The sequence below is a fragment of the Diceros bicornis genome, chromosome 4 (genome assembly GCF_020826845.1).
Source record: "Diceros bicornis minor isolate mBicDic1 chromosome 4, mDicBic1.mat.cur, whole genome shotgun sequence".
Taxonomy (NCBI): Eukaryota; Metazoa; Chordata; class Mammalia; order Perissodactyla; family Rhinocerotidae; genus Diceros; species Diceros bicornis.
Window position 1 is genome coordinate 12386486 of NC_080743.1, and position 14366 is coordinate 12400851.

At 39.6% G+C, this 14366-nt stretch overlaps 1 protein-coding gene across 1 annotated transcript in view; it reads right to left on the reverse strand.

The window, feature by feature from the left end:
• Positions 1-68: 68 nt before the first annotated feature.
• Positions 69-14366, reverse strand: part of ERICH3 (glutamate rich 3) — a 100075-nt gene continuing 85777 nt past the window's right edge. The window contains exons 13-15 of the mRNA XM_058538300.1: positions 7076-7201; positions 1321-3698; positions 69-616 (exon numbers count right to left, since the gene is read on the reverse strand). Coding sequence (XP_058394283.1) covers positions 1339-3698; positions 7076-7201 — 2486 coding nt within the window. The 3' untranslated portion in view covers positions 69-616; positions 1321-1338. The remainder of the gene's footprint in view (positions 617-1320; positions 3699-7075; positions 7202-14366) is intronic.

Here is a 14366-nt window from a genome sequence, read left to right on the forward strand (position 1 = left end):
GGGCATTTTGAAATAAGATTTCCACTTTAAATTACTTTTCTAGCATAAATTTAAAAAATGAATATTTCTAAGTGCAAGTGAATATTCATGCCGTGGAATCCTTTTCTGGAAGAGCTTACAGGTCTGGAGCCATCTGAAGTATTAAATGTACATGGAGGGACCTTTAGAGCTCATTTTCACAGACCAGGTCATTAAAGCCCCAAGTCACAGACTTTAAATAAAACTCTCATGTATGAAACTGGGACTAATATTTGATTATAAATAAAGAAGAACTTAAACAAACCCCAGACATCAGGACTGGGCCGTTCAGGTGATCTTGGTAAAAGTGAAACGTTTGAAAACTATCAATTTGATTTGAACACGTTAGCTACATTGAGTACGTACAGCCTCCCAGTCCTCCGTTAGGAACCACTGCCCCTAAGGAGGTCCCACGGATCTAGTCAGCCATTCTCGAGGTGCTTGCTGAGCCACTGACTAGCGGTGACAGACTGGGAACCAGCTCAGACAGCACAGTGATTAACAAAAAAAAAAAAGATAAAATCTAAAATTCCGGCGAGATGCTTGGGTGAATCTTTCTCCACTCTTTATGTCTTCCAAAAGACATCTTTAAAATATCCTGAAAAATAATAAAAAGGATAGTAGAACTCTGAATATAATCAGGATAGTAGAAACTGGGCACAAAGGATATGAGGGTATCAAGGAAATAGCAGGAAAACAAGGAAACGCCAAAAATAATTTTGGTCTTTACTTACAGTCTTCAATATTTTACATATATACATATACTTTTATAATTTTTATATATTTTTAATATTTTGATATACCTTATATATTTATGCTATATATCTATATGTATATATCAAACTTCACAAAACTGCAGAAACGAAGGCATAGAGCCCATTTAAAGACAATCTCAGCCATCCTTTTAAACACTGAAAGGGAAGTGAATGCTGGAACAGAGTTTGATACTTTCCTCTGTGGTGCCTCCCTGTGGCACATTCTCTCTGTAGTTCATCTCTGGGGCTCTGTAGGGGAGGGACGGATCTCACTACTTCAGAGAGCTGTGCTTGTGACGACAGAATGGGACTTAGATTTGCAAAGGGGATAGAGGTGGGTTGTGGGTTGTGGTTCACTGTGTGTGCCCTGGGCCCAGCTCCACCTTATCCGCCCCTGTCCTGATGGACTTGGGGCTAAGAAGCACAGAACTGAAGCCTGTGTGTATGCGTATGCAGGGACTGATAAAGGGATGAGCCATCCCAAAGGGGAGGGGACCCCAGGTGGGGTATCTGTTTAATCTTGCAAACAGATCAGGCTTAAACTCACCGTCTGCCACCACGTCTCTTAGGCCCTCGTGTTGTTCGGGGAAACGTCTGCATTCTTACTTTCTCTTTGCACTGCCCTCTCTTGCTTCTCTTGGGTTCCAGTGCAATCGGGCTTTACAGGAAGTGTTTCCACGTCCGGTAGACTCCCTCTCCTCAGCTCTGGCTCTCTGTCTTGGGATAATCCCAGTCTGAATTCTTCAGCTGCACCCCACTCCTGCCCCCCAGCATGGCTCCCCACCCTGGGCTCCTCCCCCGCTGACTCTGCCCTCTGAGTGGTTTCAGCTGCCCCGTCTTCTTGACCCTGCCCTGGCTGTGGGGTCTTCCCTTCCAGATCTGAGGGTGCTCCTACAGTCCCCGCCCCAGCTTCTAGTCTCCAAGTCACCGGCACCTCCTCCACCACTGGCACCTCCTCCCCGCTCAGCTTTGTTTCCTCTGCCGCCACCTTCTCTGCAGCTGCCACTTTTCCTTGTAACTCATCCACTCGGTGCCAAGTTTCCTCATCAGCAACATCTGAAAAAGAGGCGGCTTTCTCTGCCTCTCTTTTCCCTTCAGGTGTCTTTGAATCTTCCAACACCTCCCTCTTCTCGGCAGCTCCTCCTCCTTGGTGGAGATCTTCCTCAGCCACAACCACTCCTCCCAGCAAGCTCCTGTCCCCCTCTGTGTCCCCATTCCTCATCACTCCCACCCCCAGGGTGCACTCTTTATCCACCTCCTCCTCTGGCTCCTCATCCATCGCTTCTTCACCCAACTTTCCTGCCATCACGGCATCTCCCTCAGGAACATCTTCTTTGGTCATTGTCATGACCCCTACTCCCTCTGGCCCTTGTAAAGGCTCTTCGTTTTCCCTCCCCTCCCATCCTGCAAGGCCACCTTGATCTTTGGCTGCACACTCCCCGGCCTTGCCTGTGATCCTGGCCTCAAGGGCCTGCGCCTCTCCTGCGAGCTCACTCTCAGGAGCTCCTAACACACCCTCTCCCTCTGGGCCGGGCCCCTCATCCTGCTCCGAAGGAGCCATGTTCTCCCTGCCCAGAAGCTCTGCTTTGCCTTCCCGCTCTGTGTCTCCAGCTTCTCGCAGTCTTTCGCCTCCTCCCTCTTTCCTCAGAGCTTCTGTGTCTTCCAGTGACTTTTCAAATCCAGCTGCTGCTTCAAACATGGTCACCCCTCCCTCTCTCAGTGAATCTTCTCCTTGAGGCCCTGCGTGTTCAGTCAATTCAGATGCCCCCACCGGTGCCTCATCCTCAGCATCACATTCCATTTCATTTTGGGGGGCTTGTGTCTCTTCCTTGGGTCTTCCTTCCCTCACAGTTTCCCTCTCTTCCCCTTTACACTTTTGCTCTTCTGATAAAGTGTCTTCATCCTGAAGGGTATTTGCCCTTGTCACCTCTTCTCTCTCAGATTCAGTTTCCCCCAGAGGTGTTTCTGGCCTCTCAGCTTTCCTCCTCTCTGTTGCTGCATCTAATTCCTCAGGGAACATTTCTTTCCTATCATCTTCCCTATTAGATTCTGCCACAGTCTCAACCTCCTTCCCATCTGCATCTTCCTTAGAAAGTTCTTCCAGGCTGTCCTCCAAAACCCCCATCCAGGTTGCCTGGGCCTTCTCAGAGGTTGGGGAGCTCAAAGGTGTTTCCAGTCCCATAACTGCCTTCCTCTCTCTGACTGGTTCCTCTCCCCTGAGTATTGCCTCTTCTGACCTATCCTCTCTCTCAGATGCAGCATCTTTCATGGGTCCCATGTCCTCTAGGTCTGTGAATGCTTCCTCTTCACTTTCCTCCACATCTGGCTTTTTGGGCCCTGCCTCACTCATAGCCTCCCCTCTCTTAGCCTCTCTCTTCTCTGGCATCACTGCTTCTCTCAAGACTGCTGTCTCCTGAACATGCTCTAAGTTCAGAGCTGCTGCCTTGCTTGGAAGCAGTGACTTCTCCAAACCCTGTTCCTCTTCAGGAGCTGCCTTCTCTGTCTCCAGCACTGTTTGCATCTGCTCTTTGGGAGCCTCATCTTCCTGCAGACCTCCGGAGTCTCTTGCTGCTTCTTTTCCCATGGAGTTTAACCCCTCTTTATTCAGCCTTCTATCCCCATCGACTGCTGCCCCTGCCCCACTTGCTATGCCCTGAGGGACCTCTCTTTCCTCTGTAAACTGTTCTACCAATGCTGACTGCTCTGCTGTTGGCTTCCACCGGTCCAAGGGAACCTCATCAACTCCTGCTTTTTCCCACAGAGCTGCATCCCCTTCCTCTTCTATTGCATCAGCATCCCTGCGTTGGGGAACTACATCTTCCTCCACTGCTTCTTTCTTCTGCAGTGTATACATTTCTGAGTCAACTTGCTTGGATTCCTTGTTTGAGTAGAGTGCTGGACTTTCCTCCATCATTAAATTTGGGGCTATAAAAATAAGGTTAGAAAATAACGTTACTTTAATCAAAGTGCACAAGGGAGGAGATATTATACATAATCTTATATGAGACATTTATACATAATATCAAGGAGTTTTCCATGATGAAAAGAAATGCTATCAAAATTAATGGACACTGATTTTAAAGGAAAATTGAGCATCAGAAATGTTGAAAACAAACAAAAACTCCATGTCTTAGAATAGTAAAATCTCTCTCTCACGCGCACACATACACACATGCACACACACCTCCTACATTCATTTGAAATGTTAAGACTTGCAGAAAAATTATGCAATAAGAAAAACAGTATTTTATCATCTTAGAAAAATCATTGTTCCCTATAGCGCCATCAGATGCCTGTCCTCAGCCTATGTTTCTCATATTCATGTGGGCATTTAGCAACATAATCATAATACAGTGTGAGCTGATCCTTATCCCATACATTATTCTCATATATTAAAGCTACTATATTTAGATTTAGTCATCAAATAACACTTTAGCTCAAGGTAAGACTCTTTACTAAAGATACCAATTTGTATTACAGGTCAGGATACCTCCCATCTACAATCAGAAACTGATTTGCCTTTGGCAGAACAGGATCACAGAGCAAGACAAGACTTTGTAGCCTGGGACAATTTTCAACATAAATAACCTTCTTGAAGTATTTCATAAGTTCTCATCCATAATTCCCTGGCAAACCTGGGTATACTAGCTATCATACTTCTATAAATATAAGTCAACATGTTTCTTCAAAGACTTCAAATGGATTTCTTATTATTTAACAAATGCAATGTGTTTCTGTTGAAATGATTCATGCAAAACAAATAAAGGTACGGCATGCCAAATACACGAAGCATTTAAATTTTCCAACTGCAAAATAATACTTAGGGAGATAGGAGCTTCTAAAATGGTCATCTTAATAATTTCTACCAATCTAATCTTTTTCATTTATAAAAGACACTGTACTAGATACTATAAAGTAAGTTATCATATCCAGTCATCCTTCAAATTATGTAAATTTATAAAGTAGGCAAAGGTATCTTGCTCATTTTTTTTACTCGCTCGCCTTTTTTACTTGTGAGCCATCTCACCCCATCCCATCAGCCACAGTCTACCAGAAACCTAAAAGCCTGCTCTTACTCACTTCTTTCCTATTCTGATACCTCATCAACGACTGTCTTATCACTCCATTTCCTCTCCTAATACAAAACATGGCTATCCTTTGTTGCATTCCCTTCGTCTCTTGCCAGCTATTACAATAAACCATTTTGAGGTAAGGCAATAATGGCTGATATTACATTTCTCTTAAAAAATGTATTTGGAAGCTAACTTTTTATATCTTCTTTCAAAGGAGTAAAATAGAAATTTCAGGTCTGTCAATAGGTTCAGCGCTGACTTTCATCGGTGGTCCTCAGCATATCACAGCCATTATTTCCTAAATTGTACCTAGAAGCTCCCAGAGGGAAATGCAGAACCAAATGTGCACTCAGAGAACATGTAGCCAATTCACCTGGGAGAATATGGTCCATTTTATTTCATTACAGATTATTACTTGGTTTAAAACAAAATTAAATTGAAACAATGAGAAACAACAGTGTGTGTCAAGTCTCTATAATAGTATATCTGTTGCTAATCAAATTCCTGCAGGAAAGTATATTTAAAAATCAGTTATAAAAAACATTTAAATAAAATCCTCTCTTTTGCTAAGCTGGCCTCTAAATTTATAGATTAATTAAAGAACATTCAGGAAAACAGGGGAATAAAATTGCCTCGCCATCATATAATAATATACTATGCCTAAATTCTAGGAGCGAAAGTGCTAATGGCATCGAGCTGAGCTATTAGATGAACACGCACACTCCAGGGGAGTCAGGACATTCTTGAAGCAAGGGAGAAAGAGTAATTGGAGCCCTTCTGAGAAATATTAGTATAAAAACATGACAACGGTTTTCGATGGTAGCCTCATGGGCTTTTGAAAATAATAATGAATATGAGAGCAAGCAATATTCACAAACAGGAGCAATCTGATTTAGTGGAATGAGTGTGTACTTAGGAGTCAGACAGACCTGGGGGAGAATGTCCGCTCTGCCACTTACTAGCTGTATGAACTTGGGAAGTAACGCCTCTCTAAGCCTTCATTCTCTTAGCCATCAAATGGGAACAGTAATGCTTGACTCACAGAATCCTTGTGATAGTAAATGGTGAAATGCTCAGCACAGTGCCTGACACACAGAAAGCCCTAACCAACCTTCCTTCCATACTTTCTTGCCACTGCTTACAGTAGATTTGATTTTCTTGCTTGAGTGAGAGTTAATTGATAACAACTACTGTGTCTGCATTGCAGAATGTTTGGGGAGGTGAACTAGAACTCCTCTGGTTGAATGCCCACTCTAAAAGATGTGGATTCTCTAAGCTCAGGGTCCTTTTTCTATCACTCAGCCCACTGCATGCTCAAGTGCCACCTGGCCCTCTCCATCTTGCCCAGGGGGAATTGGAGCTCATGGAACCAGTGCAAGTGCAAATATTCTGGCTACTGCTATTTGTTGTCAGTAATAAAGTCCTTTTTCTCTGACCCAGGGGTCTTGTGTCTTCCACTAGCATCCATGAAACTGTGGCTGGCTAACTTGGCTTGAAAATAGGGTAAAATCTCAACTACCTCAAAATGCTTGATGACTATCACTGAAAATTGGAGGTGGAGTAATACAACCATATGATGAGTAAAATGAAAAACACACCCCCCCCCACACACACATATATTCAAATCAGGATGTTTTTAAAAAGTTACCAACTAGATATGGGGAAACCTGATTTCAAGGACACAGCCGTTTGACCCGATATGCATGAGTCATGGTCTGTTGAGTCACTCTGATTGGCCCTCCTGCAGCTGGAATGCTCATCCCCAAGAGCCAGGTCAAGAATTCATTGGGCAATGAATTCATTGGGCAATGAATTCTTCCCCAATTTTAAAAAATGAGTTCAAATAAATCATTGTGGAATCTGCCTTGGCTCTCCACGTCTCTAACAGGTCAGCGAGACAAATCCACCTACCTGGTCAACTAACTGGGAGGTGGGCTGTGAAACAGACCGATCTGCAAATCCCTACCAATATTTTTTATTATCTGAAGTCCTTTTTTTTTTTCATTCTAGGCACCAATCTATTCAAAAAAGAATAATAACATTCCTCTCTGATGGCAGCTTTAAAGCTCCCCTTAAGGCCTCTCAACCATCTCCTGCCATCCCATTCACTAGTTGAAAAGAAAGGAGAGTTGGTAGAGGAGGAAACAAGGACAGGAAGATGACGGATGGGAATGGGCTGTCTTTGCAGAGCATTCGGAAGGTCTTTCCTAGGTAATGACGTGCCCTTACCTGCGCCTGTGTCGTTCTCCGGCTTCCTCGAGTACGTCTCCCCCTCATCTGCACTGCTGACACCTGACTCAGTGCCCTTGTGGCAGTGGCAGCCAGGTTCCACAGCTTCAGCTATTATCTGTCCAACTGATTGGAGATCATATAAAATATCAAAAGGTATAAAAACGGGTCATAGGAACATTGCTGAGCTATTTCACATCATTTCGGCAAGTGGGGTTAATTTCAAAGCATTCACATTAAAATGTGACCTTGTTTTAAAAATCTGTTAAGATTAAACAGCTTCCAAGCTATGATTTCAAAAAGACAACACAATAGATCACGAAGTAAAGAAATCCATGCAAAGAAATACTTGCATTAAAAAAAGACAACGGCCGGAAGCAGTGACAGATTTGCCAAATGCTCATGCAATGAGATGATTCAAAGAGCAGTCTAGTTGCCTTTTCCTTTCTAGAAACATGTGTCATGGCTTTTATGACACTAATCATCAGTGCTCTTTTAAATTGCTAAAATTACCAGAGCTGACTATACTACGAGCATTTCATCCATTAGTAGATTTTAGTGATTTGACCTCAATACTTCATGTGGACGGAGCAAAAAATCTACTGCATGGTTCCTATAAATTTGACAGTAAAAGCTGTTGTAGAAATTCCCGTTATTTGCAGCTGATTACTAGCATGGAGCTTCAGGATCACAAAGACCTAAGTTCAACAACCATATTTCATACTAACTGAGTTATACTAACAAGTTCTTTGGCCTAAGCCTAAGCCTCGGTTTACTCATTTGCCAAAAAGAGATATCTACTCAATGGTTATTGGGAGGATTAAATGAAGGAATATATATAGAACGTGCTCATCTTCCACTTATTAGCAAACTCCTAAGCACTTAATAAATAATAGCAATGATGATGATGATGATGATGATGATGAACATTTCTAAGTATCATCATCCAATCTGGTATGATTTTAGGCAACACTGTAACATCATTTGTTTGTCTTTAGTTTCTGACACCTTCCTGTCTATACCCCTTGCCTATCATCTGATAATCCATGTCCCTAAATCCCTGACAGCTACCATTATGCCACTTTCTGGTTAACAAAAACTCACTCAAAAAACACTGGTCCTAGACCTGCCTTCCTACGTGAGAAGATGGTATCTTCAAAATGCCCTTTCCTCCCTCCCTCCCTCTATATCTCTCTCCCTCTTTCTCTCCCCCTTCCCTCCTTTCCTTTCTTCTTTCCTTCCTTCCTTCCTTTCCTCTCAGATATTCTGATTCAGTTGACCCAAAGACTGTACTTAGAGAAAAAAACTAGAATATAGTCTCTTGCTCAGTTTAAGGGGAATTGCTAAGGAGTAATTAGTTACTTACTGATCTCTCTCTGATTGAAAACAGTGAAATACCTGTCTCATGTGGCTTTTGGGGAAAAAAATGGAATGACAATTATATTAATCTTAAGGGGACAAACATGGAAATTAAAAGAGACACATATAGTTAAAATGTATTCTGTTTAAAAAAAATTTGAACATCAGTTTTCCTCATTCATCCAATATGCTAAATAAAAAAGTTTTTACAATAACATAGGTTACAGATGACATCAACTCATGACAACTACATTATAGTTGGGTTTGTTATCAAGTCAACCTTTGTTTTAGGAACCTTATAAACAAAGTACATGTAAGTTAAATACCATATTACCCACTATAATAACGTTAACACTGTATAACTAGAGAGTTTAAATAAGCAGTGTTTTAGGTCTTTGCATATAAATCTGTTTGGCTAACTGAATAACAGAACTCCCAAGGATGATAGGACAGGGATGGGAGGAAGTCTGATTTCACAGCAATTACATGAAGCTTTCTTTCATTAGAGCCAACAAGACATCTAGGGTTTTGTCCAAGTAGTCCCCAGGCTATAAAGAAATATGGTTTACAATAATAATAATAAGCAATAAGTAAAATAAGCAATTAGCAGCTATTTACCAAAAGACTATTTTAAGAAGCCAAACAGTACTAGCATAATCCGAAAATTACAACTCACTCAGAATTGCCAGTGAAGCTTGTAGTCCCTCTGTCTCAGGACTGTGATCACCACTTGCCCACGTCTGCTGCTTGCCCTTGGAGGTTAGGCTTTGGAAGTAGATGAGAGCCTATACAGTTAGGTGGTGCCAGTTTCAGATTCAGCAAGAGTGGGACCCTGGCCTGAGCATCAAGGATTCATTAGGTGTGAGACCAGAGAAAGCCTCACTCGGTCATTTTTTTCTCAGATGCTCTTCTGAAACTGAAACTTAAAAGCAAGAACTTGGCCAGTGTCTAACCTCGACTGTTTTCAACTACTATCGTAAGGGAGGACTGTGCATGCTGGACCCCCGTGTCAGCAAGGTGACACATCACTTTGTTTCCTCTATCTGTCTAGCCCTTCATCCCCCAAGGCTCCTCTCCTTTACCTCTCCATAAAGGTGACCACTGAAAGCAAAGGTAACTGTCAGTTCTCAGAGTATTAACAGCAAAATCAAAGAGACCCACACAGAGAATTTCTTAGAAAAGCACCTTTTCCACTCAAATGATATAAGACATTATATTTTTTAAACACCAAAATCTTTTTGTATTACAATGTTAGCTGTTTTATTATGAAAACAAATATATTTTAAAATAATATATATTGTACTTTCCCTAAATATAAAAATAGCACATATTCATTACCTAAGCTTGAAAAGATAAAAAAGCATAAAGAAGAAAACAAACATTATTCTAGTTTCACCACTCAGAGAGAACTACTAGTTAACATTTTGGTGGATTTCTAAGTATTTTTTACTCTACTCTTTCTATAGATACCATTTTGTATCCCATTTTATTCATTGAGCAATATATTATGACTATTTCCACATATCATTAAATAAAAAAGATTCTTCAATAACTACGTAGAATGTTCCAATAAGGTTTTACTAAAATTTGGTTAACCAATTGCCTGGTGTTGGATATTGAGTTATTTCTCTCTTTTTTTTTTTTTTTTTTGTGATGATAAAGCTATTTTAAGTGCCACTTACAATCATTTTTGTACTTATTTCTGACTATTCCCTTAGCATAAACTCCTGAAATTAGAACTGCTGGGTCAAAGAACATGATATTTTTAGAAGCTTTTGATATATGTTTCTACATGTTCTTCAAAAAAGAAGGTATCAATTAACAATTTCACCTGTAATGATGAAAAGCCTTATGTCCCTGCACTACAGCTAACAGTGTCACAATTTCCACCAATTCTTTCTATTGTGATAATTTAGTAATTAAAAAGTCGTGGCAAGGATACAGATTTCAATATTAGTAAGCAACCTTTCTAAATTCATTCCGTCTCCTCTGCTTATTTTGAAACAAAACAAATTGATCCCATCTTAAAGCATGCTAAGAATCCTGGGCAATTCAACATCAGAAGAAAGTTTTGCCAAGAACTTTTCATCTGAATTTTAAGAACGTAAGAAGGCTATAAGAGCAGAGTAAAGGTATATCTAAGTTTATTCTAAGTTCCCGGTCACCTTGAAAACTAGCCCCGTGCTTTGATCATTCTTTGTGTAGCCAATCAATTATCTTCCCAACAACTCCCCAAGACAAAATTCATGACTAACATCATTTACCTACGCAGTAAAGATGTTCCTGTGTTAGCGTTGGCATTGAAACATGGCCCAAAAAACCCAGGATTAATTACAAACTCAAGATCACAGCTGTTCGAAGATAGCAGTTGCCGCAAGCTGAAGTCTGTCCTCCACACAGCGGCCAGAATAGTCTCTTCAAAGCTTTCAGATCATGACATTTCTACGCTCAAATGTTTCCAATGCTTCCTATCTCAAAATAAAATTCTCCCTCTGGCCTCCTCTGCCGCTCTCTGGCTTGTCCATTCTGCTCCTGTCACCCTGGCCTCCTTTCCAAATCCTTCGTTCAGCAACTCTGCTCCCAATTAGGGTCTTTGCATTTGCTGTTTCCTCTGCTTCATGTGCTCTTTCTCCAGATGACAGAGTGGCTCATCCCTGCACTTCATTCAGGTCCCTGCTCAAATGTCTGCTCATCAGAGAAGCCATCCCTAAAACACTACCCCTTTCCCAAACCATCACCCTGATTTATTTTTCTTCTAGCACTTAGCCCTGATAGACCATTACGTGGTTATCTTGTACTTGCTGGGCATGTCTCCCCCTAGAATATAAACTCCATATAGGCAAGGACTTGGTTATGTTCGCACCAGGAACAGTGTGTGGCATAAAGCAGGTGCCCAACAAATATTTGCTGACAGAAGAAATCTATTGGGACAAATAATGACATGCTTTCACTGTTCACTCAGAACTTGTATTTAGACTGCAGCTCACAATACAGAATTTTCTTGTTCTTTCATCAGGACCATTTTATCCTGCCAGCAGGATGACAAAATTGCATTGTGCTTTACTCATACCATTATTTAGGTTTGTATTACTTGGCCAAGCACTCTGACTTCTCCTAATTCCCATATACAGGTTTCCCCTACTATCTGAAAGTTCGTTCACATTGTCACTTCGTTTTTACGAAAGACCTACGTTAGTACCTGTTTTCGCCAATCAAAAGAAATCCGAAGAGGATATTCGCTTTTACAAAAAAAGTGAAAATAGTGTTCAGCGTTTGTTTGGCAGCGAGCCCTTACAGAGGCAGCGGGCACCCCATGCACCCCCAGGAGCGACAATGGCGCTCTAAGCTCCTTCCTGAGGAACTACACTCAGCATCTCAGCATCAAGCCATCATAGCCTTGAACTGTGTTTGTCAGCATCTGTGCTTTATCTCGATTTATTTCGGTAGGTTATTTTGGGGGTCTGGGAACGCCCCCAAATTTTTCCCATATAAATTTATGGTAATTGCTTCTTCGCTTTATGCAATTTTGGCTTACGAAAGGCTCTACTTTTGGATAGCAGGGTAAACCTGTAAAAGCATAAAATGCCTACTTCCATATACTTTTTATATTATACTTTACATCAAAATACTCTATTCTTCATTTATTTTCTTTACATTCATAATGTATAAATTATATTAACTTCACAAATTAATGCACCTGAATTGTTCCACCATTAGAACATATTGCAAAGATCCTGTTGCAATGCATTAAGACAGCTTAAACTAAAAATAAAGAAAAATAAACACATTAAAATAACATTACGCCCTATAATACTGAGTTAACTCCCAAGGACACTATCTCATTGTAGCTAGAAATTATATTGTTTTACTTTATCCACTTAACTGAGGACAACACACCTTTTATATCAATTCACCTGATTTGTTGGTGGACTGGGCAAAGCCCAATTAAGTGAGACATATAAAATAGTTAGAAGGGAAATATCATTTTACGTTAACCTGAAAGGTACGAAGGCACTGAATGCAGTACTTTACTAATTTAACAACTGCTATGATCTTAAGTGAAAACAATTCAGATTAAGTTGTACTAGTTTAGACACTACAAAAAATCATTAATTGTATGTAATTTTTTAGCCCATAGACTATTAACATAATCACACTTCTTTTTCCAAGTCTTATTGAAAAATGATTAATTCAGCACCACACAAATATGAGAGCGAATCTTTTACTCATTTTCTCAGCCTACATTTCATTCTGACCCAAGGTTCTAGTCTGAGATCTAAGCAAAATATACACATTTCAATCTTCACCAGGCTTCTGGTCTAATTTATATAAGCTGGTTTTGTAGCATAGTCACCTAAATGACCTTCATTTCAAGCATATAACTTTTGGTTCCATCCCTCTTTCCCTGAGCCATCTAACTGAAGACTTGGTTAAGAAAGAGAAAATAGCCATAACCTCTTTGCTTGGCATTAATATCAATGTTATGAATTATGCAATGAAGACCTGGTTGGTTTTATCTGAAATTTTCTTAGAAATTGTTTATTCATATAAAAGACTTTGAGACTGTTTATGACTTTTAATCTATTTTAAATATGTACAAATTTATTGCATCATTTCCTTGAGTATACTTTTAAAAGGCCACAGGTTTTGAAGAGTAAGCCAAATTGTATATACTGTAAAGTACAAAAAAAAGTAAAAAAAAGAAAAAAGTTGGATCTGATTTCTTAATTTCCTGTACTCAAATCGACTCCAATCCCAGAAACTGATATGAATCAGCATATATAAAATTCATAATTAAACATTTTCTCATTTTAATTTGATTTGGCTTTATATTGATAAACATTTCAGTGAAAAGTTGAGAACCACAAGGAGCATGGTATGGTGGGAAGAATACTGAGTTATAAACCAGGTGCGAATTCTAATCCTCATTCTGCCACCTTCCAGTTAAGTCAGTCATTTTTTTTTTCCTTTTCTGTGTTTAAGTTGAATTCAATGATCTTAAATTTTTCTTCTAGCCCCAGTGTTCTATAAATCTAAGCTCAAGGTCAGCTCAGCCTGCCACCTATCTCTAAAAAAATAAATAAATAAAAAATAAAATAAAAAACATCAGCACCCAACTGTCGCAATCTACTCATCCTTAGGTTTTGACAGCATTAATGCTTCTACATCATTTTGAATATTTTACATGGTCTTTGTTTTGTTTTACCTATTCATGTCTTATTTTCCAGTGTACATTATGCTCTTTGCCGCTGGGCCTCCATAACCCAGAGGTTTTGTTCTTTTCTTGACGACGGGCCATAGAACAAAACAGGAGTTGCACAGAAATCAACATATTTTTAAGAAAATTTGCAAAGTTATAAAATACTAAGTCTATACAATGGAACAACATGTACAGTAATAAGAATAAAGTACAGCTATGTGTGCTGATATGAAAAGATATTCAAGATACAGTGTCAAGTGAGATAAAAAACAAGTTGAAAAACAAATGTAGCATATGTTTCCATCTGTATATAATAATAATATATTCACATATATATGTATGTATATATTTATATATGTATAATATACAAAACTTTCTGGAATCATGTGCAAAAAAACTGTTATCCACAGTTATCTCTCTATCTTTTGAGGAAAAAGATTAGAGAGTGTTCAAGGAAGACTTTAGCTTTCATTTTATTCTCATCTGTTCTGTGTTGTTTAAACTTTTCAATCAATCTTATGTAAGAAAAAAACTACATCAAAAACCTTAAAATGTCTATAGTCTTTGGTCCAGAAATTATACTTCTTGGAGCCTAGCCTAAGAAAATGGTCATAAATTTGAAATTACCTTAGGTAATAAGATACTAACGTACTATTAATAATAGCAAAAGTAAGAAAAAATATAAAAATATCCAACAATAAAGAAATGGTTAAATAATGAGAAAACCACAGA